This window comes from Danio rerio, chromosome 9, assembly GCF_052040795.2.
Source record: "Danio rerio strain M-AB ecotype USA chromosome 9, GRCz13ab, whole genome shotgun sequence".
Lineage (NCBI taxonomy): Eukaryota > Metazoa > Chordata > Actinopteri > Cypriniformes > Danionidae > Danio > Danio rerio.
The window spans coordinates 20,289,346-20,316,576 of NC_141029.1; the positions used below are offsets into that span (position 1 = coordinate 20,289,346).

Here is a 27,231-nt window from a genome sequence, read left to right on the forward strand (position 1 = left end):
CACCCTCCGATGCCGCGGAGGACATCTGATCTCCGGTGTCAGCGAGTGTGAGAGCTACCATCTGGTTAGACGGATCACTCTCACCACCCGAAGCTTGGATGGAGCGCCGTGAGGAGCGAGAGGTCCGCGAGCCCGTGGGCGGCGGATTAGCTCCCGCTGAAACCCTCAGATCTGCCCGAGCGCCCGCTGCTTTTTTAGAGCAGGAGGCAACTGGGGTGGCTCGCTCTCTTGCGAAAGTTAGCCGCGATCTTAGCTGTGCAACGGTCATGGCATCGCAATGACGACATGAACCGCCCGCGAGCACCGCATTAACATGCTGGACCCCCAAACATGCAATGCAGTGATCGTGTCCATCATCCGGAGACAGGAAACCCCTGCATCCAGAAACGCACAGTCGGAGCGCCATCCTGAAAAGGACGTGCTGCACGACTGTGTTGCTCTTTTAGGAAAGTTGCAACTATACGCACCGCTCTGGAGGACCGGACCCAAAGAACCGCAGGCAAGGGAGTAACCCAGCTCGACCGTCTGCCACCGCGAAGACCCACTCTGGACCGGGAGACACACTCGTTCGCTCTGAAGTGCTGATCAGCAAGAGGAACCCTCATCGACTCACTCAGAAAGGATCTGAAGCGAAAAGGATGGCGTCTGCTGGCTTCAGGTGTGCTTATATGCTGAGATAATTGCAGATGTCGCACACCTGCGCAAGCTTACGCTGCCAATTAATTTCATTCATTGGCCCGTTCAATACTCTCCAGATAAGCGGCTTCTGATCCGAATCCTCCCATTCATGGCACTGAAGTTCCCCAACCGAAGGGGAACAGAATGTACCTGAGCTCAATTTAGAGCTTCATGGCAAAGGCTGTGAATACTTATGTCCATGTCATTTTTCAGCCTTTTTATTTTTTATAAATTTGCAACAATTTCAAAACCTCTTTTTTCACATTGTCATTATTGGGTATTGTGAATTTTGAGGAAATAAATAAATTTAATCCATTTTGGAATAAGGCTGTAACATAAAAAATGCGGAAAAAGTGAAGCGCTATGAATACTTTCCAGATGCATTGTAAATACGTATAAATACACACATTACACTGCTGTTTTATCTACACAAAAGAAATTATTAAATTAGAGCCTACAGCTTGTATAGTCTTAACTGTTTGGAAAGCAGTGTTTTTTTCATATTAGACAGCTTCAGTATAATCTCAAAAAAAAATAAAAAATAAATAAATAAATAAAAAATAAAAAAACCTGATTGTTGTTAGTAGCTTATAGTTCAACTTCAAGTTTGTTTAAATTTAAATTATGTCTACTTTGTAGCTCAGCAAAGTACACTTTAAACACGTCTCCACCAACACTTCTCTCATCTAAACATTATTCAGTTACTGAGAGCTCTGTGTTTTTACGGTGTTGTAATATTTCAACCTTAATCAGGAAAATCCTGCTTACTTTGTCCTGTAGTGACATAATACAGCAGAGAACAGTAAATCTAACACAATAGATGCTTGAACTGGAGGAAAATCTCGAATCCCTTGCTGAGGAAAGAGATGATGAAAATTACGATCCATAAATCTCTTAGCGGCTGCAATCATGTGAAACGCATCAGGAGATCCATGCAAAGCTCAAATCGAAATGTAAACAGGTAAATTACACACACGCCTTCACGTTTATGGTTTCTTAATGTTGTTTTTCTTCCGTCAAAATGATTCAAGGACTCCTCAATCCTTTGGCTCGCAAGTCTTGTTTCCTTTCCAAAAAAAAAGCTGCTTCAGGTTTTATTTGTTGCTATTATCTGCTTTCCATAAAAATTGGATTCACTAGGAAGTCAGCAGGTTCCAAAAGCATTTCGTTGCTACAGGACGCAGCTGCTCATCATTTCAGAGGTGAGACGACATTAATCAAAGCCCATCACAAACACCATTACTAAATGCAAAGCGCCAAACACTGCAGCCCCAGGCCCTGCCGTCCAAATGCATAATCCGCAAGGAAATTCGTCTCAGCTGTTTCTTCACAGTCACCCCTTTTTTTGGGCTTGAAAGATTTCCAGCCGTTGCTCACCACAGCTAATATGCATAATTATCCTGAGAAGCCAAAATGACGGTGAATAACTCGAGCCGCACTGAGTCACACACACTAAACCTACATTTACCATGTACTGCTTAGCTTCAATAAAAACAGAGCTATTTGTCATATACATTATTAAGGCTTATAATCTAATCTTAAAATCATAAATACTAATTAAAAAGGATAATAAATGTGATGATATGTATATACATTATTAAAAACAAACATCCATTTTTTTATTTCAGTATTTCCAAGTAATTTGTCAACATGATATCCGATTGACGTTAAACCCCAACGATGTGGGGACATTGCATTTTGTTTGGAAATGAAAATCAGGTTGTCGTCAGCTTGATGTTGTGTGCATGTTATCACTATGACGTCTCTCAGGCCTGGGATTTTTGTTGCCATACCTGCCAAATAAATGTCAGTATTTGACATCAAAATAACATTGGTTTAAGATGTTGGCGTGACGTTGGATTTTGGTCACTTTCCAACACAACCTAAAGTCAACCAAATATCAATGTCATCTGAAGTCGTTATTTGATGTAAAAATAATGTTTTCCTTAGATGCTGGCTAGACATTGAACTTTGGACATTTGAAAATCTAATCTAATTTTAATGTCTTATGACATTGTGTGCCTACGGTTATATCACTGTGCTTAATGTTTTCATATGTTGTAAAGAATTATTAGCAAAAATAATATAATACAACACAATACAATATGATATAATACAATGTTTCATTTTTTAAACAATAGACATTGCATAGTTTTCTCTTGTAGTGAAGTTTATTTAGAACCTAATTTCGAGAGGATCACATGCTTATGATTGCTTGCAGCCGGCCCCGCATTATTCAATTTATGATTCACCAATCAGACGATTCTGAAGCCACTATAGATACCATAAGGTCTATATAACAGCCAACTTCGTTCTGAAGAAACCCCTCTTCCATCCCTACTCTTCCTCCTTTCCTAGATGGATGGCATGGTAGCCCAGTGGTTAGCACTGTTGCCTCACAGCAAGAACGTCACTGGTTTTGGTCCTAACCAAGCCAGTCGACGTTTCTGTGCGAAGTTTAAACGTTCTAACCAAGCTCACATGGGTTTTCCCCAGGTTCCCTGGTTTCCGCCCACCGTCCAAAAACATGCAACTTAAATTAATTGACTAATCCAAATCAGCCCCATAGACATGCTCCTAGTAAGAAGTTATCTCTTAAGAACAATCACTATCTGTTAATGAGCTACTACAACAGGGGAGTTCTCAAGATCAACCTAAGCTTAAACTCCCCGCTCGCCTTGCAAACGGGAGGGAGCCCCATGCTCGCGGATCTTATGAGCTCAGGGATCTCTCCCCGGACAGCATGCCAAACAAGCTTTATAATCAATCATCAGCTAAGTGTAAAAACTTAAAAGTTTCACATGTTAGCAAATTTGCTATTGTTAATAAATGCACATGTTTTAATAATGTTGAAACTTAGTTAAATAATAAATATTCAAAAATATTTTTTTCAGTTATTAATTACATTTAAATAAATTTTATTATTAATAATTAATTAATTATTGGCAATAAATTAATCATTACAATGTTTATATTCATATAGTATGAATAAATATAATGAATATTTACTTCTTCCGAGCAAGAAGACATCTTTATTTGCAACAACAAAACATTAAAAGGAACCAACAAAGCAAAAAACCTGAGGAGTGTATACACTAGACAAGAACTAAAGAAAAAAAGACAATGATAAAGAAGTGAACATAAGCAAACAACTGTCAGTAACCATGGAAATAAACAAGCAATGAGAACAAAGATATTAGGTAGTGAACACAGGATGGAAATAGAGAAACTACAAGAAGCACAAACATAAACACATACATACTGTAGCCATTGTATTATTACCTTTTAGCCCTTTCTCATAACTATTTATAATTTGGTAAGTTCCTTTTCTTAGAAATGCATAGTATGGTTATATTTTAGTAAGTGTTAGTTAAAGCATTTACTAACATGAACAAACAATACATTTATTACAGTATTTGTTCATGTTAGTTTACGTTAGTTAATGCAAATATATTGCATATAGTTCATGTTACCTCATGGTGCATTAAATATTGTTAACAAGCATTAATTTAGATGTTAATAAAATATTGGTAAATTTTGAACTATGATTAATAAACGCTGTACAAGTATCGTTCATAAGTAGTTCATGTTGGTAAATACATTAACTAATGGAACCTTTGTAAAGTGTGACCCATATTATTAATCAACTGAATTTTAATATATTTATGGTAGGAAATGTACAAAATATAATGCGTCATCATAAAATAAAAAAGACATAATTTTGATCCATACAAAGTATGATTGGCTGATTTTGTGGTTCAGGGTCACATATACTGAAATAAATCAAATAATTAACAAAAAATAAATTAATTAATGTAGTAATAAAATCTGTTGACTTTATACCTATCGTTTAGCCCAAACATTTAAGTCAGTTCATAAACGTTAAACTCTTTTTTTCCGTAAAAGCAACTAAAGTGCTTTTAAGTGATGCCTGCATATATCACATACATTTTCCAAGTCCTAGTTTTTGCATATACAGCACTCAGGATGATATTTCTTTGTGAGTACAGTGCAGTAGTTAAATATGTCATCATGACTGCACGAGACTGTTTCTGGTGGAGCCTGATTTGCTTTCTATTCTCCCTTTCTTCCTTCTATTTCTTCTAAGCCACTTAAAGCTGCCTCTGTGAATCTTGTGTAAATCTGTGCATTCATACATTCACGGCTTACACCAATTCTGAGCCCAAATCTCCCAGCATGCTCAGTGTAAAACTCTGACAATAGAGCCACAACAAAAGCAACTCCTAACTGCAGGAAAATCATCTATATTTGGAGTCGTATTCATTGTTGTGCCTTACCAATCCAGCGGGATAAAAAAAAAATTGCTCTGACAAAGCATGCCTTCTAATGAGCTGGTGCAAATAAACATTTATAATCAATGATGGGAAAAAAAAATGTGCTGAAATACTGAGAATGAAACTGCCTGCGAGGAAAAAATTGTGCAAGTGGGCATCTGTTCTGCGAGCAGCAAATTTATGAGCAGATACGAGAAAAAATAAAAGCTGTGCTTGTGTGTGTGTGTGTGTGTGTCATAAGCAATATGTGTGATGTTGAAGTGTGCCTGGAAACATGCTGAGGGAAATTAAAACAAAGACTCAGAGGTTATTTCAGCATAATCTGTTATATATTCGACAGAAACCAGACACATCTTTTCCAATCGCTCCTTTGAAGCTGGAATTTTCTGTCAGCGTGGTCCTGGAGACAAAGACCGTTCCAGCCTGTTTGTTCTCAAAGGCCGGTATTTATGATAGTGTGACAAAATCCTCTTTTGGGTATCTAGAGGCATATCGCTGGAAGCTTGCATGTATTACGTGTGTGTGTGTGTGTGTGTGTGTGTGTGTGTGTGTGTATGAAAGCAGCAGGAAGAAGGAGGATAGCGTATATAAAATCCTCATAAGAACTTCTGGAAGTGTTTCTTTCAGCTGTGGCGTATTACCAGAGGCTTTAGCTCAGAAGCTGAGGATAATGGTTTTAATATTCACTCTTAGATGATTTCTGAAGTCACCCAAGAACAAAAAAACCTATAAGCAATTCAAATGACTTGTGCCTTCCCGAATTCTCATAAATAATCATGATCTAAAATATCGGCTCATGCATTTTAATCTGAGCCTAATTTGCCTCAATCCATGGCTTCCCTAGCGTGATAGTAATTATAATAGAATTCAAGCCAATGAGAGACTTTGTCTCAGGAACTAACATGAGGGAGGAGAGTTATCAAAAATAAACATATTAATGCTATAGCTAATTTAACATGTTTCCATTTTATATGCTTTAATATCAAGAGATGGTTTTATGCAAGTTACATGTATATTTATAGCAAGTACAGAAAAAATGAATCCAAACTGTTTCTAAAAAGCATTATAATCATCCAGATAAATGCATTATGCTTGCTTTTACTAGTGCTGGGAAAAAAATAATCGTGATTAATTTCATCCAAAATAAAAGCTTGTTTTGACATAATCTGTGCATATTTAAAATGCATATATAAATACACACAGGCATGCATATAGGTGAGAAATGTTTGTTTATATTTAGATCGATATATTTATAGTATATTTACACACAACAGTTCTGTCTGGTACTCAAATCTGTGGCTGACAGCCGTATGATATTCTGCAATAACAGCACTCGTGCAGCCTCTTCACCCTTATGTATTACTCCACCCACAGCAGATTGACAGCAGATCAATAAACTCCCTACAGTCTGACCAAAATCGCAGCTGTTCGACAACACAATGTACTTTTGAGGCTTTTTGGTGAGAATTTAGTTGTTCAGATTGCAACTATGCAACTTATTTATAAGGATAGTGCCTAGTTTAAAATATTTATATTTTCGGAGATTAAGTGCGTCGGCGGCCATCAGACTGTCATACTGAGCAGAGCAAAGACGGTTGACAATCTGCCACAAGATGGTGACAGAAACCACCTCGTTTCAAACTACAGCTGATCAAATCATTATAAAACTGGTAAGTGACATTCTAAGTCAATCTCTCTCTTTTGTATGTTGTTGTGCTGTTGTTGTTATATCCTAGTAATCTGGTAGTGTTTGCTTTGCATTTTTCAGGGTTAATTATTGTGATATCCCGATTGTAACAGAGAAATACTGGAAAATCGCTATAGACTGATGGCCTTTTATGTCGTTCAGCCTTATAATCTTAAAATGTCAGCAAAAACACCCTGTTAACACTTAAGATATTACGCTAGAGAATCATTCAAATACTAGCTCTAAAGTGACGTTTGTCAGTTCGCAACGGTTCTGACGTCAGCGGCAGATTTGAATGAATGCAGAAAGAAAGTAGTTCCTCTTAAAAAAGGATTTTTAGACTCTCCAAGTTTGATTTTCTTTTTTATATACACTATTATGCAATCGAACTGTTGTGCAATATGGCTGTATATCGTCACTGATGGGACACTAAGACACTCGCCCTGGGCCTGGGCCTTGAGTTATGTATTTTCTAAGGAAAGCTATCAATGATTAATGCTATTATATACTAGATTGGAGTAGAGGTTGTTCTTTTATACATTTAAACATTTATAAACGTGTTAGTTTAAACTCCTGATAATTAGTTTTTTGAGTGCACAGACACAAAGTGTGCATGTGTGATATGTGGTCCATCACAGTTCTGTATCCCAAAAACTTTTGTCATATGCAGGGGCTGCACGACATATTGAAAAAAGTATTGTTTTAATAGTGTAAGCTATAATATGGAAGCCTATTTCTTATTTTTTTATTTAAAATATTTATAAAGATTATTGTGATTTTTAGTGGCAATTACAGGCTTCCATATTTCATAAAATAATCATATCACAAAGAGGTGCAATAAATAACTATTTTAGGGATACACTAAATTGACAATTCTGGGCTGAAACTGAAAATCTTTATACCTGCCAACCCAGGTGCTGTTCTGCTCATATTATATAAAAAGGTGAACCTAGAGTTGAAAATAAACACTAGTGTTACTAGTCACAATCCTTTACATCAGAAAAGTTTATTAGATCAGAAAAATATAAATTTTTTACCTGTTTATTTCAGAATAAACAGTATTTCTAGGACATGAAGACAACGCACTACCAACACAACTCAAACAAGTCTCATCTCACTTGACATGTTTTGAGCAGGAATACAAATATACTAATATGTATATATTATATACATATAATACATAAAACTCAGGACTACATATATACAATCAGGATCAGAGAAAATCTAACAGATGTCCAACAATAGTACAAAATTTATCAACAAATACACAAAAATAAATGACTACATAAATTTGTGGTTTTGATGACTACTTTTGGGCTAATCTTGAACATCCATTAGATTTTCATTTTTAGCCTGCATTAGCCAGGCATCTTTGTTTTGATGTCTATTAGACGTCTATTAAACACAAACGTTACTTATAGGATTATAGTATGCTCGAAAGGAGGTTGAAAGTGTAAAAATAAATAAATAAATAAATAAATGAATAAATAAATAAATAAATAAATAATTAAATAAATAAATGAGTCTTTTAGGATGAATCCACTGCCCACTTGAAGGTACAGTATGTACTTACTGACACTAGAGGGCGTGTATTTACAACAAACAAAGGTGTAGTTTTGATGAAGCTAGAATTTGTCTTCATTACACCCTATGGGATTCCTGCAATGTCCATAGATGAGCTAAAGTATTCACAAATTAATATCATAACAATAAGACAAAGCAATCAAAGCAAAACGAGAGGCTAAAGGAACTGCTGATGAGAGAGGAGCACAAAACCAAGAAAGCAGCGGAGTTGTTATTATGACACCGTCTAACTCCTCCGGTTGTTCCGGTCATGATCACATGGAAAAGAAACAGAGCTGATTTATACTGAATATATTTCAGGGTTCTGCTGTAATGCTGCTCTGTGCTGTCTAATAAATCACAAAACATGTTAAAGCATCTTGACCGTTCTATAAAAGCCAAGCTGGAAATCAAGGGTGTATGATATTTATTAGCATGGTGAAAACAACACAGTCCATATTACTACTGTAGTTCAAATAGTTTAATTCTCTTGATTTGAACATTCTTTGAAATAAAATGTAGTCCATAAATCAGCATAACTAGGAGTTTCTATATATTTTAATGTAAAAACTAACATAATAGTTTTAAATAGCTTCAGTGAAGCTGGCCACTTTGTGATCAGCTTTTGGTAAAGCTAACTACTTCATCATAAGAGTAGCTCGACTTTAGTTGAACTGCTTCCACTCCCACTCACAAATGCTGTCAAAGCAAGAGAGGTGAAATGGCAGTGCATGGAGCAAACAAACTGTCAAGTCCACTCACTCCATCCGTGGCTTATGAAAAGAAAGATGTTTGATTATAAGAGACAATTTCTATTTAACAGCCATTTTCAAAAACAGCAGACCAGTTTTTATGGCTGTTAATGATCACAGGTTAATCAGAGACAGAAATACAGTTTAAAGTCCAGTTCTTGGACAAATAGCTTTACAAAAAATGGTGTTTTGCTTAAGGCTTAAGGCGAGAAATCGGTAGTTGCCACCATCACGTCAGAACATGAGCATTTCAGTGCCTCAAAAATTCAGTTTCTCGGCTAAAGAATAAAGCTCAACAAACTGTAGCATGCTTCGATGTAAAATCCAATGTGTAGTGTTGATTCTAAAGGTCACATATTTGGCTGGTGTGCCTGTGCAGTTTGCCAGAGGGGGAATATGGGAACCCCGGTTTAATATCTGCTTTTTATTGCCCCTGCCGCGAAAGGGAAGAGCAGGGAGAGCTGTGGATGAAACACGAGGATTAGCACACTGGAGAGAGAACGCAGGGCTTTTACCTGATACCAGCTGCTGCCCGGTTAAGCCCATCGGCACAATGCCCAGGTTGTTCATGGCGGTGGCCCAGGCTCCGGGATCAGCCACAGGAACGTTGATGTGGCTCTGCTCAGTTCCCAAACTGCCGATGCCGTCTGCTGCTGCAGAGAAAATGCAATCCGTTAAATCCTGACTAGTAGCCTATCTTGAAAACACTAGCTAAACAGCTGCATCTATTGTATGGGATCACTGGAGAATAACATGTCCGCTATGCTTTACATTGGAGGCCACTTAATCCAGTTCTGCACATTTTAGATCAGGGATGGGCAGCTTCAGTCCTGGAGGGCCACTTGCAAAGTTTAGCTCCAACTCTATTTAACTGTAACCCCGCCAGTTGTACGCCACCCAACCCACTTCGAGCTGGGATCGAACTGTCAATTTTTTGCATGGGAGTTGTTTGCTCTAACAAGGAGTCTAAAGACCATGAACTATCGATAGAGCACCTTTAGAGGTCAGAGGAGTAAGGTTTACCTGCACAGCACTCACCCCCTTAAACCTCACTCCAATCCGGTTCACATCACCAATGTAACCTTGCCAGTTCTACACCACCCAACCTGCTCCGAGCAGGGATCAAACCGGCGATTCTTTGTATGGGAGTTGGTTGGTTGCTCTAAGCACTTCACTAGCTGGCCTTCGGTACACAAGCACAGCTGCCTGTAGCTTTCTAGTGATCTCCAAGACACTGATTACCTTCTTTAAGTGTGTTTGATTAAAGTTGGAGCTAACATCTGCTCTTTCACTAAACTTGTGACCCTCCAGGGCTAAAGTTGCCTATCCCTGCTTTAGATCAATGGTTCACAGAGTGGGGGTTGGGACCCACAATAGGGGTCAACTGACAATGAGGCGGGGTCGCTTGATTTTTCCAAAAATAAAGTCAATTTAAATAAGCTATTAGATTTACCATATTAAATAAATTTTTTTAAAGATAAAAAGTAGTCAATATTTACATTAAAAAACAACAACAACATGCAACCATGGTCATTTAGATTTTTATTTCTATTAGATTGGAACCCCAGGAGGATTTTGTTACATTAACGACAATGCAATAGCACCATTTACAGTACATTGTTAAACTTTCCGACACCTCTTGGAACTCATGTGCATTAAAAATGAGTACACTTCATGGTCGAATGTGGAGGATGATCTCTGATTGGAGGTTTCCAAAATTAAACCAAGGATGGACTTGGTGTGCTCCAAAACACCATCTTATTAGGTGAGGTCAACAATTAAATTAAGCGAGTGAATTATTTACTTAACCCTTGTGTGCTCTTGGGAATGTTTTCATGTCCCAACAGGGAAAACCACCAACAATCAGGAAACATGATTACATGGTGGCATGGCTTTGCAATCAAAAAATTTAATTATAATGAAAGTCAATGGGGCAAAAACAGCCATGAACATAATGAAAGGGTAGTAGTTTGAGCAAAAAAACAAGGTTTGTCTGATAATTCTTCTGGGGAAAGTCTTATTTGTTTTATTTCAGCTAGAATAAAAGCAGTTTTTAATTTTTATACACCCATTTTAGGGTCATAATTATTAGCCCCTATATTTTGTTCGATAGTCTACAGAACAAACCATCATTATACAATAACTTGCCTAATTACCCTAACCTGCCTAGTTAACCTAATTAACCTAGTTAAGCCGTTAATTTTCACTTTAAGCTGTATAGATGTGTCTTGAAAAATATCTAGTCAAATATTATTTACTGTCACTATGGCAGATTAAACAAATCAGTTATTAGAGGTGAGTTATTAAAACTGTTTTGTTTGGAAATGTGTTGGAAAAATCTTCTCTCTGTTAAACAGAAATTGGGGAAAAATAAACAGGAGCTAATAATTCTGACTCACATCTGTAATGCGTATTGCATCGTACCAGACTGAGTCTGTTGATTCACAAAGTATGTGTGCTCTCTTTGTGTAAACACTTGAAAATATCTGCATAGTTGTTCAAATTAACATCCTGTGAGGGTTTTATAATAGACCTGCGCCTGTACTGTATGATCTAGCGAGACTTGGTGGTGTTTCAGTAGTGAACAGCTGTTCACTGTTCCTGTCAGTGAACTCCAATAATATCCAGCTATAAACCCAACTGCCTTCGGATCGATGTTTTAACAGATTTAGAGTGTTTTTACTTTGTTTTACATTTCTTTGTTTATTTTAATGGATATCAATAGATGAATAGTAGTCAGTCTAATTTAAAGCAGAAACAGAAAGTTTTCTGTCATCTCCTGTTGTCCTGCCAGGTAATTTATTAAAGTAAAGGCCCAAATACTCTGCAGTTGTAAAGTATAACTAAAGTAAAGATTCAGGAGCTTTAAATCGGTCTGTCCATTTTTTTAATAAATATTAAAATATATATTATTATATTTTATACTATATTTAAATATATATTTATAATGTTTTGGGTTTTGTTGTATAAAATGATCAAAAAAAAAAGAGAATAATAGAAGGCAAAATAAATGTCTAGAGCATTTTCTCTAGTCAATCAGTTTGGGCCTTCTAAAAATTCTCTGAGAAGGAAGTGGGCTCCTAAGTGAAAAAGCTTGAGAACCTCTGGATTAGGCTATGTGTCCACGCATGCCTTTTCATGAATTTATTTATTATTCTGTGATGTCTGTAAAATATAAATTAAATGTAAAATAATAGGTATACAGTAGTAATTTATAACAAACATGTTTTTGAACCAAATGGTAAATTGTATAATGTGTACAACTCTTTGTTAATGAATGCTACAAAATATACAGTAAACTGATAAACTGTAATAAATACTGTAATGTTAGTGTAAATTATATTGCATTATTATTGTGTATAATTAGAGAAACTGAAGCCTATTGAATAATTTGTTTATTATTACAGTTGTGTCGTACCACAGCCCTAATATAATTACTATCACAGTTTAATTCAAGTAATTATCTATAGTATGCTTCCAAACCCTATAGTATTTACTAAAGTATTTTTTCATGTAACCTATTAGCTTATACAGTATCTACAGCCTCAATTAATGGTATAAATCACAAAAATACATAAATCATAAAAATACAGACTTTCCTCTATGTCTCTCATTCGGTTTTTCCCTACTGCCCTCCATCTGAATTTTGCGTGTCACCAGAACCACGTGATTAAAAACAACCTATTGACCAGTTTGTTTTATTAGATATCAACAGAAATCACAACTTGCTGACATTGGTATTTGGGAGGGTCTTAAGCTGATAAGTTTGACAACCCCTGCTTTATATTATGGATGTCCTGTCCTTTGTTCCAAATGCTATGTTTATACCAAATGCAAGTACTCGCAAGAGTGGATTACATACAAAGTCAATATAAATGTGCCAATTGAGGTGCATTTTGACAGTGCAATGTGAATGATGTAGATTGCACAAAAACACATTGCCTCAATCATGTCTTCCTTGCAAGTTAAAAAATATTAGGAAACTTCTGCACAGTTTAGCTCCAATCCTAATTTAAAACACCTGAACCAGCAAATAAAATTTTTCAGAAGCTTCCAGGCAATAGGTTGGAGTTGGTTGGAACTAAATTATGCAGGATGTTTGTCCTCCAGAAGCAGAAATGTACACTTAGAAAAACTAACCGCGGGTTTACTACCAATAATTAACTGACCATGTTTTAGCAAACCTAAAAAAAGGCAATCCAAACATCTGTTATGAAATATGCACAGGCTGATAGGTCCAATCAATCCGCTTCTAGCCACATCGTTAAATGCATGGTGAAGCAGCTTTTTTTTCTTTTTTTTAGTTTCCCAGCTCCATCTGTGTATCGATATACTACGGGGGGCTTAGTTTACTGTATGTTATGTTTGCGGCAGCAGTGTTTTATTCTCAGACAGCATGTTTGTGAAAAAACTAGAAGAAGCAAGTCTGGGTTCTTGTTCTGCACCAATAATCCAAACAGCCAAAACAAGCACATCAGCATTGCCATGTACACATTCATTACCATACTAATCTATCTAAGTGATGTCATTATAGAACTATGGTCTTTCTACACTAACCATAGTTTAACTGGGGTATTTGTGGTAAAACTGCACGTACACTCATGTATTAATCTTAATTTATGGCAATTATGCAAATAAATAAATAAATAGTGATGCATATTGCAGGGAGGGAGATAAAATGCAGTTTTGTTTTGTGGAGGGTTTTCGATGGATGTCAATGAAGGGGACGCTTTACTCATAATACAAGCTGGTTTTGTGGAAAAACGACTCATTACTTTATGAACTGTCAACCTGTTGGCTAATAATCAACATGGTCCAAGATTACATTTGCATTGATTTTTTTCAGACATTTTATGCCACTTATATACTGCAAATCTCATTCATATCTATGTGTAATATACGATACTGGCAACAGAGTTGAGGATGTAGATGCAGCATCATTATTAACAAGAGTACTCAGGCAGGCAAGGGTGAAAAGCAGGAGTAGTTGATAAAATAACAGGCAAACTAAAAGAGTAGTCATGTCACAGGTAGGGATAGCTGATGTGAAACTGACGTTTTGACACAGTGTTAAGATCCCAAAGTGCAAGTGCAAGTGTTTCGAAACATTGCACCAAAGCATGATCCAAAACACCCAGGTCACTTGACAAAGGTGATTCAAAACACACCATGTCACATGACTAAAGTGTTTCGAAGCACCAGGTTATGTGACTAAAGTGATTCAAAGCATCTGTCATTTCAGAAGCATTTAGAGATAAATCTGCATTTGACTGACAAGGTTGGAATAAATCCTCTATATCTTATAGCTTAGCAAATGGCCAGAGTTTGAATCCTGACTTCTAGAAAAATGTTGAAATTATGACTTGATTTATTTTTAATAATGTTAATGTTTTGTAACCTAAACAAGACATATTTATTCACAAAATGCTCATTTAGATGTCAGACCAATGTTAAAACAAAACAGAACAGAGCATTTAAAAACATCTATAGCTGAAATCACCCTGGATTTGAACACATTATCTGGGCATGCTGGTCTGGAACTCTCACTGCTTCAATAAATCACTTGAAGCCTCAACTCTATAACATGGGGTTTAATACCTCAATTTGCTTAACTGCTTTTTGCAGAAGCTGCTCCAGAGGAATACATAAAAATCACTGTAGAGACGGGTTTCGAAACGTTTTGAAGCTTCGACATATTTGCTTTGACTATTTCAGTGTTTCATGAAGCATTGCTTTGCTCACCACTATTCTCAGGCAGCAAACAACATAAAATAATTAGGCAAAGGTCAGAAAACACAGCAAGGCAATACAATGGAACCTTGCGTAATGCTACAGGAAATTAACAAGACTCCGCAACATGTGTGTGTGTGAGAGAGGTAAACATAAAGTTTAGGTAATCAGTCCATGATGAGTTACCAGCTGTGTGAGTGCAATCAAGGGGAATCAGGAACTGGTGTGTGTAAGATGCATGATGGTATTTCTAGTCCAGTTCAAAGACATTTGTGTCAATATGCAAGGATTAGATCGCTGGTGATATTTGATATTTTGGTATTTGGATATTTGGTATTTGGGTTTGACTTCCACTCAACTTTGAATTTCGTGTCACAGAGCAATGTGATTATTACTCTAATAATATAAATGAACCATTGTGTTAATCGACTACAATTAGCATGTTGGTATACTAATACTTACCTCTAGGGCTGTTTTTATCGAAGTTAATATTTAGTCACACCATGTTAGTGTTTTGTAATATCAAACACTGAGGTGGGTTGTTAGCCCAACACTCAACCCCCAACCTGGAAAACCAGGACATTTAGTTTACCCATTTCACCTATAGCACACATCTTTAGGCTAGAGGGGGAAACCAGTTATACTAATAACATGCACAACTTTTAAAAATAAATATTGTAAAAAAAACATTGTGAAATAAATTAATACAATTCCACTATGGGGTCTGTAAAATAAGTAATTAAGCTTCTTATGCTCAGCCAAATATACTTTTAAAACATATATTTAAAATATATGTTTTCTATCGATTTCTAATATTCATTCATTCAATTTCTTTTTGGCTCAGTCCCTTTATTAATCTGCGGTCACCACAGCAAAATTAACAGCCAACTTACCCAGCATATGTTTTATGCAGTGGATGCCCTTCCAGCTGCAACCCATCACTGGGAAACATCCATACACACTCATTCAAACACATACACTATGGCCAATTTATCTATGCCAATTCACCTGTACCGCATGTCTTTGGACTTGAGGGGGAAACAGAAGCACATTATCTTTAGAAATCATTCTAATATGCAGATTTGTTGCTCTGTAAACATTTGGTATTGTAAAATGTCACAATCACCAGCGGCTTCAACATTCATCATCCAGGCTTGTCACCATATGGACTACAAATCTTGTTATGCACTACACACTCACATCCATTCCTGTTTTGTGATGATTGCTAACACACACAGCTGAAGCGGCTCATGAACTGATAAGATGGACTTTATAATCAACACACACACTTCAGTGCTGAGTCTTGTTATCTGTGACATTACGATGCGGTTTCCTTTGCCTTGCCTTTACGTGTTTGACCCTTGCTTTGTTTTGTTTTGCTTTGTTTGTATTGTCTGCTGCCTGCCTTTTGACCATCCTGTTTACTAACCATGATTCTGAATTTGCCTGCATGTTACCGTTTACTCCTGATTGTAATCATTGCCTGCCTAATCATTCTCTTATAATAAATCCTGCATTTGGATTTTCAACTCTTTTGTACAGCGTCCCAGCACATGAACAAATATTTGTTGAAAACATTTACTTTTTTGTTTAACTTGTGATCTTTTTTTTTTTTTTTTTTTGGTTGGTTGGTTGGTTGGGAGGCAAAATATAATTATTTTTTTAACCTTTTATTATTTATGGCATTTTTTTTCAATCAATTTTACGCGTTTTCGCTGAATGAGAGGATTATTGTCTTTTAGACCCTAAACATACTAAGGATTTATTTTACACTGAGCTCAGTACAATGCATTAATCTGTTTTTTTTTTCATGAAAAAAAGACAACGCTGCTCTGGAATCTGCCATAACGAGGTATCTCAGAAGACAGCATAATCATCCTGCCTACGTTTGGAACAGTTTTCACATCATTAGTGCGCTTATGATGGCTTAAAATTGCTGCCCACGTCCACAACTTATGAAGGCTTGTGCGGTTTTGACTGGCCTGGTAAACAGCTAGTGTACTGGACATAATAAGAAACGGTAATAGTTACCACTAGCCATGGCCGCTCGTCACTGTTTTTCTCTGGGTGCCACTGCCGTCACCAGAGCCCTTGCTCTTCCAAGACAGCTGGCCGAGGAGAACGGAGCACTCAGGAGCTCATCACGGCGTTCAGAGAAACCTACAGCACACACAAATTAACACAACAACATGAGAATCAGGGCTGGGAAGGGATTCAGAAAGAAATCGATTTTGTGGTGTTTCAAGAATCTCAATAGGAATTCGTAGGAAATCAAACTGCTTATTAACAGCTTTTTTCTGTTTTGTGTCAATAGAGCATATCATTGTACTGCATTGTGTCTTAATTGACAAAAATCAAGCATTTAATGAAAAAAGGCCAAAACAACAATTACTTTACAGTATATGTTGCTTTAATTTAATAAGTTAGTCAGGTTTCAACTACATTTTTAAGGTATATAGTTTACTGTAATACTTTTAGTCAGTTTGATTCTTGTAAATTGAGATTGTTTGTAATTAGCAATTTTTTATTTTTTACAGTGCAGCTTATGTATGAAAAGCAGCTTGTATTTGTATGCTTGTAATATGGCAACTATGTGGAGTTGATCTTTAGTGTTTGGACTTGCAGCAGTGATATTTGCATTACACTCAACTCAAGTCAACTCAACTCAACTCAACTGACTACTACAACTGTGATGCTGCGTTCACACCAGACGCGGAAGAAGCGTCATGCGCAAGTATTTACATGTTAAGTCAATGCAAAGATGCGAATAGACATTCTGTGACACGACACGCGCGAATGAGGCAGCGCAAATGACATGATTCGCGCAAATGGAGCGCCGCGAGTTGAACATTTTGCGCAATTGATGCACGTATCGTGTGTTTCACCCAAAACGCTCAAGTTCGAAAATCTAAACTTTAGCACACATTTGCATCTCGTTAACCAATCAGGAGCTTGCTCTTGTAGGGTATGCTTTCGACGTAGCACGTGTTGTTGGTGTCCCGGGGGGAAATCCTACAGCCAACACCGAGCAACAGTTGATCTGGGCTTGGATCAGTCAGAAGCACTGCTGAAAGATTCCATCATTCAGGTTTAGTTTCTGGAGTAGTTTATGAACTCACAGAGCTGGGTGCACCTCTGAAAGGATCTAGTGGACTCGGTTCCAAATGAATCAATGTTGTTTTACATTTTCCATCATGCACTTCACACACACCAGTTCCAGATATTCAGGACTGTGTACCAGGACTATACATACATCTCACTTTCAAACACATCTTTGCTGAGTCTTGTATAACTGTTAGTGTGCATCACCCAGAGGTTTCCTATTTCTTGTTTTTTGGTATTTACATGTGTTTTGATTTTCGACTGTTTTGGGATTTTTTAAGTGTTTTCTGCCTGACCTGACCTGACCATTGCCTCTCTTTCTAGGTTTCTCTATTAGATTACCCATGTTGTACTGTTTGCTCATGTTGGCAGGGTCAGATCCTAAAGCTGCATTTAGAACTTTATATCTGTGTACCCACTTGTAAGAAATATACAGTCAAGCTTAAAATTATTTATACCCCTGACAAATTTTGACTTAAAGTTACTTTTATTAAGCTAGCAAGTTTGCCCTATATTTTTTCCACAAAACAGGAGCAGACATAAACTAGGTTACTCTGGTGGCATAAAGACATAAAAAGAGATGATGCCAACCATAGAAGTCTTCAAGGAGAACTCATACAAAGAGAGGAAGTGATGATCCCAACCATTGAGGACTTACAGGACAACACATACACTTAATACACAAATACACTTCATTAAACATGTTTCATTAAACATAGAAATCACATATATCCAATAAAATGGTAGGTGTACTACATCTGTATATAATAGCATATATTTGATTGTAACTTTAACTTAATCTGATTGAAATACAATAATGGCCACCCTTTGAAAAGCTGCTTTGAAACAATAATTATTGCAAAAAGTGCAATACAAAAAAACGTGAATTGAACTGAATTAAATAAAGTGGTCACTCACTCCTAGCTAAAATAAACCTCTTTGCCACTTCAGTTGAAAAGATTCTCATTTAATAAGGAATCTACTATTTTTTGAGAACTGACATATGATTAGTCCTAAGTTAGGAAATGGACCTGTAAAACCATTTCTGGAGAGTTTTTTTACACTTACCTAAGCCATGCCTTTTATTTTGAAATCAGAGAATAATTACACATGTATTAATGCATTATATAACACCTTTAAGTATATGTTTTAAAACAAAGAATAGCAGGATGGATAACATGGGGAAACAGTGGGAAAACTGTATTGTTTTCATAATATGTAAATATATGTATTGTAATATGTAGCATCAACATGATACCTTTTTAGTATTCATCAGTGGTGTAAAGTAACCAGTTACAAATACTATAAATAGGTTTTCATAGAAATTTTAATTTACTAAGTAGTTTTAAAAAGTGTGCATTTACTTTCCCTTGAGTACTTTTACTCCACTTTTTTTCCTTCAAACTGCTGTCACTACTTTATTTATTATTGTCTGAAGAGATTGGCAAGTGCAAAAATCAGTCATGTGACTCCTATCCAATCAAAAAAGCACATAGCAACTAAATTGCATCATACTGAAATACCTTAAAGGTGCCCTATAATTAAGTCTAGGTATACCAAGGCATAGTAGAATGATAATAATTTTAAAAAATGTATTTGGAAATAGCAATACTGTGAGCCTCAGAAACCAATGTTTCCTCGTTTTTAAGTAAATTCCAGAAGTGGAAAACCCTGGTGGACAATGAGCCAATCAGAAGACAAAACAAACTGTGATGAGACTCATGGGCCACGCCTTCTGCATTTGCATGTATACCTACTTTAGGTAATTTATCCAGACCTGATGAGCAGCTGACATCATCACAAAAACACATATGCACCTCTAAGATCATAAAAAAGCTCTAAAATCATAAATATGCACGCCTCAGGCTGCGTTTGATAACCCAAATGCTTTCTAGTCATACAACATTGATAGTTTTCCTTAGTTATTTTCCGCATATATTTCACTCACTGTGTATGTGGAACTTGGATTGATTAATTACATTAAAACAATTAAATTAAATGTATCCTATGAGATAAACAGATCATGTTCCAAAACATAGAAATAATTCAAAAAGAGAAAGAATTCCAGCTGATTCCATCCTTTGCAATAATTTCAACCGCAGCCACAACACAGCCACTTTTATTAGCCCTATTTAACGCAGCTAAGGAAGTCAGCTCTGTTCCCAAAGCTCCAGCCAAACGCACCACCACAAATGCCTTCTCAGATAGAGCGAGACTATAAATAGTAATGATAATCACTAGAGGAGAAACATCACAGGAACTCTCATTACCAGAGCCTAATAATGTGCAAACCTTTACCGTCACACTGGGCCCAATAGATTCTGCAGCTGGCGTAACAAGACTGCAGGAAATGCCTTCAAGGACGGGTAGCTCCTTAAAGCCACTTTGAGACATTCTGTCAGCGCATCCGCTCGAAATGACTTACAGCTGACCCATCAGACTTCCATCAAACTGACAGACGTCAACCGCTGATGGGTCACAGTGCGCGCGAGAGACAGATCCCATCCCCTCCTCCAGCTCTCTCCATCCCCATGCATTATATCACCCTGGAAATCAAAGTCTGGGGGGATGGAGCCATTAAGCTGTTTAATACGGGTTCCAATAATGGATCCCATATGCGGTGAAAGTGCAGCGCTTCATCCCCAGCAGGGCTGTGAGAGTGAAGTATCATCATCAGTATGCCAAACGCATCCTTCTCCGCCACTCCAATCCACAGCATATTATTCAAATCTGACACGCGGATATCAACTTAGGAGCGCGACACGGCTCCCTTTAATTGCCAAACAATAATATCACAACTTTGATTAGATACAGTATTAATGTGTTTGTGTGTTACTTGCAGAAAATGGATAACTGGTGAAAAGTTTTATGAGTTGTGATAGCTGGCATGGAAATAAGAAATGTGGCAGGTGCTTGTGTAAAGGTGCACATGCACTGTGTGCAGGATTATTAGGCAAGTTATATTTTTGAGGATTTATTTTGTTATTGTACAACTACAGAGCTCTTGGTCAATCCAAAATGTTAAGAAAGTCTCAAACCTGAACATTTAAGTTGTAAAAGTAAAGTTTTTCTTTCTTAAGAGAATATCTACATGTATACCATAATTAGGCAACTATTAGTGTACAGAGTTATGCAACTAAAGAAAAAACAAGATTTTCCCATCTCACTAACAGCTCATTTACTTTCACTTGTTAAAGTGAGAATAATAAACAAGCTCAAAATTTATAAATCAACATTTTTGAAAAAAAAAAAAACAAAAAAACAATATGTACCGTTTAACTTGACTGTAAATTTCCTGCTTAAGAAGGGCCCAAAAGTTCTCAATGTGGTTTAAGTCAGGTAAAGAAGAGGTCTTTACTGTCCAGGCTTGCAGTGGAGTGCTTTGACGCATGTGATGGAGCGTTGTCTTGCATAAAATCAAAGTCTTCTTGAAAGATGCAGACTTTTTCCTGTACCACTGCCTAAACAAAGTGTCTTCTAAAAATTGGCAGTATAGGTCTAAGAGTTGATTTTGAGTCCATGTTCAACCTGAAAAGGTCCAACGAGCTCATGCTTAATAATACCTGCCTATACCAGTATTCCACCTCCACCTTGCTGGTGTTTGAGTGGAGCTCTGTGTCCTCTACTAATCCAAACATGGGCCTATCCATGTGGTCAGTCAAGAGTTACTCTCATCTCATCAGTCTACAAAATCTGTCTTCAAATATTTCTTGGCCCATTTTTGACGCTTCAACTTATGTGTTTTGTTCAGAGGTGGTCAGGTTTCAGTCTTGTTCCCCATGGCCATGTCTCTGAGAACTGAACACCTCATACTTTTTGACACTCCAGGTAGGTTGCACTTATGGAAGATGGCAGCACTGGTGAATAATGGGTTCCTGGTAGCTTCATGTTTGATTCTTCTCAAATCTTTGGTGGTGATTTTGCATCTTTTCTTCTCGACAAGTTTCTTGCGACCCTGTTGACTGTTTACTACAAAACATTTGATGGTTCTGTGATCACACCCCAATATCTTAGATATTTCAAGAGATAGATATTTATCTTAGATATTTGTGGCCCATTTTTTTTTCTGAGGAGAAGAAACTACCTTATAATTATGCTCACCTTGATATAGAGCATTGATCTCCTTAGGCCACACCCTCCCTCGTTACACAAATACACATTACTTGATATGCATCAAAACCAATAAGCATTCAAGTTTATATAGCTTGAAGTTGGAATTTGTAGATAAAATGATGATATAGTCAAAATAATCAATTGCCTAATAATTTCATACACACATTATTAAAGCGTCTAAATTATTAACATCATGATTTGTTTTAGTTATTTCTGTGAAATTATTTGTTCTCTTTATCTATTTTGCACTTTAACTCTTATGTACTTGTAATGAAATTGTAGTGTATTGTTGAATTTTAAAAAAAAAATATTCAAAGTATTCTCCCAAAATGTGTGTCAAAGTAGGATGTGCCAGTAAAAATAATTCCATTTTGCTGAAAGTTGTGGCTAAATTAGGACTCAAAATCACCTCAAAGTGGATAAAACATCCCCAATAGTCGACAAGATTGATATAAGCTTTGTGTAAACCATGAACAAACTTATTACATAATAACAGTTATTTTTTTGACTGAATGAGTAAAATTATGGTTATTTTCTTTAGTTACAATTCATTCGACCTTCCCACATTGAATCAGACACAGGTGAGAGAGAGAGATTTTGTCTGTATATGACATGGGTATATCTAATAGCTCATAATAATCTGTTAGCTACCTCTTTTCAGCATTTTTGAGCTTCACAAATTGATTAATACCCATTGGCTTTCTGCTGAAGTTATTAGGGTTATTAGGGAAGCACATTTATTTAAAACTGATGAAAAAGGACTGCAACTATCTGTGCAATAAACAATTTTTGGCTGACGTCACGTCATCCAGGTGGATGCTGCACACTGGTGGTGGATGAGGAGATTCCCCTCAATGTGTGAAGTGCTTTGAGTGTCTAGAAAAGCGCTATATAAATGTAAGGAAATATAATACTAACAATAATAAAAATAAAAATAGTAATAACAATAATGATTGCTATTATTATTATTATTATTATTATTGATATTATTATTATTATTATTATTCACACATTTACTCTGTATGCCTACTTTTTTCCACAAGCTCTTTGGGTAATGGGTATTATGACTTCTTAATTAATAAGAAGTCAATTATTGTGTATAACCTCTGTATACTCACTGGTTTTGTTAATTAGACTTCCCCAATTTATGTGTATTCGCGTCCCTTTTAACTGTATACCAAGTGTTTTTTTTTTTTTAACTCGCATCTTAATTAGTTGCAATTGCTGCATTTTGTTTAAATTGTGCCATTCCCTGCCCCATAACGACTGCAGCAGCTGTGAGAAAATTTTGTGAGTTTTTAAAGATGACGACAAGTCAACTAAATCATGTCTCACTGAAATATTCAGGTAAAAATTATAAAACAGCATGGGCGTCGCTTTAGGCCCCCTTATTTCTATTCAGTCTCCCCTAAAACTGTGTTTACCTTATGAACTGTACACTACTAAATGATCACCTCAATTCCCTTTGAATTTGATATGGAAACGGCGGCAGACATCCACTCCGTTATCAACTCATTTTTTATTTAATCAGCAAACTAATCAGCAAACTACAGCTGTGCAGAGTGAGAGCAGAAGGTGTATGTTTATCGATAGATTGTTATAATATTTGCATATTTGCAGTTCTTTTCTATAAAACACTTGTATCATATGTACCAATCGGGTTTCCCCATCCACTGTTTCCTCAGTGCTTCCCTCATCATCTCAGCTGTTTCCTCCAGCGAAAATGCAACTCTTGACGAACATTTAAAAATCACTATGATTATAAAACACATTACAGCACTTGTGGCAATAACTATATCATACATTCATGCACAGGATTGAACAGTATGTTTATTGAAAATATGTTTATATTTATGCCATTTTGAATTAAAAATGTGGCAGTTTTATTTAATACATGGAAAAATACTTTTGTATAGTATTAAAATAAATACTTTTTAATAGGCTCATTTTACAAGTGCCTTTAGAGTTAAACAGTTGGCTTTTACCCAGGTTTTACCAGAGCTTAATATACTCAGCCTTTCTCCAGGTCTGCTATTAGATAAGCATAAATTATTGAATAGAATTAGACTATAAGCATCTAACTTTAAACTTAAAATATTTGTCCTTTTTTTAATGGATAGCTCACCCAAAAAATGAAAATTGTCATCATTTACTCAACCTCTACTTCTTCCAAACCCATTCGTCTTGTTTTTTTTTTTTTTGTTTTTTTTCTGAAGATACTTTAAAGAAGATAGTTTGAAGAAAGCTGCACAGCTGTAACTATTGACTTCCATAGTATTTGTTTTTCCTTCTGCAAAAGTCAATAGTCAAAACAGTCACTGTTAAATAAATAAATAAATAAATAAATAAATAAATAAATAAATAAATAAATAAATAAATAAATAAATAAATAAATAAATAAATATTATTTTTTACAACTTGGGTTGGGTGGGTAATATTACACCACTTTTTTTTTGGACCACACCATTGAATCTAATACTACTGATACTACAACTATGACTGCTACTACTTCTACTAAAACATCTACTACTACTATTGCTACTACTACAACATCTACAACTACTGATACTACAACTACTGCTATAACTACTACTACTTCAACAACCACAACTACTACTACAAATACTGCAATGACTGCTACTATTACTACAACAACAACAACCTGAGTAATGACAATGGTAGAAATACTTCTAATAATGAGGAGTCAAAACAATAATAATAACCTCGCTCTCCCGTTCAGCACCACCCAGTGGCCTCAGGATGACAGAGAACAGTAAACAAAATTAATTTAAGCTGAAATATATATAAAAAAAACACCTGAGAAAATCACAGCTTCATGCCAAACTTCATTCTTTCAGCAGGTGACGCTATGACTGTGACTCAGTATTGACATGCAGAAGTCTTCATGAGAGAAATCTCATTAATCCTGTGAATTTTCAAGCAGATCAGACATTGGCTGCATCCGAAACCGCCTATTACTCATTAGGTACTGCTTTTGAATTTAAACGTAGTACTCAGCCGTTAGAAAAGTATGTTCAATACAGAATGAATAGGGAATGTATGAATGGAGTTCGGATGTACTACATCTGCCATTTTGTCATGGTCACGAGACCTACCTGCATCAGTTGCGTCGCTTCACTCCCATTCATAAATTCTGGCATGGGATGCACACTTCAGAATCTCGCCGGAGGTAGTAAGTCATTCGGGCACCTCTCGCATACAGACTTTCGAATTCTATAAATTTAGACATAGTACTCGGCTCGCATACTGATTTTAGCGAACTGTACTGTATAGTATGGAAGTATGCGATTTTGGAAGCAGTCACTTTGTGGCTGAGTTATAAGTACTTCTTCCTCTGTGGCGAAGCACTAACTTTGTCTTTGCCTTTTGGCGAAAACTCTAGATCTTCAAAATTTAACAACACAAAGGCTTTTGGACTAAACTAATGGAACATGGATTTGATGTGATATAATTTGTAGGAGGAGTTTGTTGCCAGCAGGTGGCACTATAACTGTATCTGGATGTTGACATGTAAACGTGTTAAGGGCAGGACCCTTATCAAACATGTGCATTTTGAGGCAGATGCATGCCTGAGTTATAACAACTTCCTGTTTTGTGATGAATCGTCAAAGTTTGAGAGGCCGCCACGGACACGCCCTTCGATGAAAAATCTAGATCTTCTCAATTTAACATTGCCAAGGCGCTTAGATAATAAAAACCCGATTTTGGTGTTGATCTGACAAAATCCCTAGGAGGAGTTAAAATACAGCACCTGGAAATAGACCCTCAAAATTACGATTCATTACGGTCCCTAATAATAGTGAGGTGGTGAGGGGAGGTTGGGAAATCAGGAGGAGTTTCTTAAAATTTTGACTAGTCAGGTGAAATCATATCAGAAAATTGAGACCCATAGAAACTTGTTTACATGCATCACGTGTTCCCCCATGACATAACCCAGTGCAGTTGGGTTACAGATTGGAATGTCTGCCAATCCAAATTGGATAAAATCAACCCAGTGTTATTACCCAATGGCCCGAACCCAACATTTGGGTTGAAAATCCAACCCAGCACTTTTTAGAGTGTATTGTGGTAACACTACTTTACATGTTCCAGTCATATGAGAAGAGGGATTTAATCGATTTCTGAAGATTAAAATCAAGTCGACACTGCTCTGTCTTAATGAATATCCTGTTTCACAATATAATTTGCCACATTTGAAAAACATAAAATACAATGTATACATCAGTTGCACATACAGTAGCGCTGCCAGAGGTCAGTGTTTGAAATTTATCATTGAAAAATTCTGAATGGTTTTGTTACAAAAACCCATTAATCCACTTCATAAGACATGCATTAACCCCCTTGTTAGTGTATAGGTTAGTTTACTGATGTATTTCTGTGTTTTTGGACACTAAACAACATCATACATCATGAAGAGCCAGAATAAAATTTAAAACTACTCTGACTGTGTTCATCTAAAAAAAAAGTCATATAGGTAAATTATGGGGTCATTTTCATTACGTGTAGCATTCCCTTAAGTATACGAGACTGTAGCGTGTCCTATTTGAGCACTGTGGCACACTTTCGCTTGACACAGCAATACGCCATAAATGACTCATAGGTACCCACAAGAGCTTAACGTGCCATTTGGGATTGGGCCCTTGTTGCCTTCCTATCTACAAATGCCGCCTGTGGATGCAAAATTTTTCAGCACAACCAGCACAAAATCTCATTTGTGATTTTTCTGTCCTGTGGGTAAAAAAATTCAAACCATGCATACTAAGCAAGAGCATAAGAGTATCCCTCTCTCATCTCCATCTCACTGCGGGTAATGTGTCCTTAGCGTGAAGCCAATGTAGCATCACAAACATGGCTCAATATAGCCTCTTCTCCTCCCTCATAAAGTCCAGAAGGCAGTATGGGATAAAGCACAACGAAAAACAAAAAAACTGCATGAACCCTCTTCACATCTCTCGTCTTATCAGTCTGTGCTTCTCTCACACTGGTCATTACCAACAAACCCCATGGAGCATCCGACTCACTTTCACATGCCATGAAATATTTACAGCACAACCCATGTTGCTTTTATAATTCATGGGCTCACTTGACATTTCTGAATCATTTAAGTCGCATCCACTCCCAAACAAGTGCACCACTACAAATCAAGAGTCTGTAATGAGAAAAGAAGTGACCAAAAATAAAAAAAAGGGATCTGAAATGTGTTAAGCATGTGGAAGACACATGATAGTTTCCAACTGTTTTTAAGGGAAGTGAAAAGATAAATCATTTTGATGTGAATTGATTTTATTAG

At 36.5% G+C, this 27,231-nt stretch overlaps 2 protein-coding genes across 5 annotated transcripts in view; one reads left to right on the top strand and one right to left on the bottom strand.

The window, feature by feature from the left end:
* enox1 (ecto-NOX disulfide-thiol exchanger 1) overlaps positions 1–27,231 on the bottom strand; it is a 255,301-nt gene that overhangs the window by 97,802 nt on the left and 130,268 nt on the right. For all 4 annotated transcript variants that reach the window (XR_015499285.1, XR_015499286.1, XR_015499284.1 and 1 more), the window contains exons 3-4: positions 16,737–16,865; positions 9,491–9,628 (exon numbers count right to left, since the gene is read on the bottom strand). Coding sequence is in view for 1 of the 4 variants with exons in the window: in XM_087267645.1 (XP_087123771.1) it covers positions 9,491–9,628; positions 16,737–16,746 (148 nt within the window). In the remaining 3 variants the exon portion in view is untranslated. The remainder of the gene's footprint in view (positions 1–9,490; positions 9,629–16,736; positions 16,866–27,231) is intronic.
* LOC147842317 (uncharacterized) overlaps positions 1–27,231 on the top strand; it is a 243,185-nt gene that overhangs the window by 24,696 nt on the left and 191,258 nt on the right. The gene's annotated exons all lie outside the window — the stretch shown is intronic.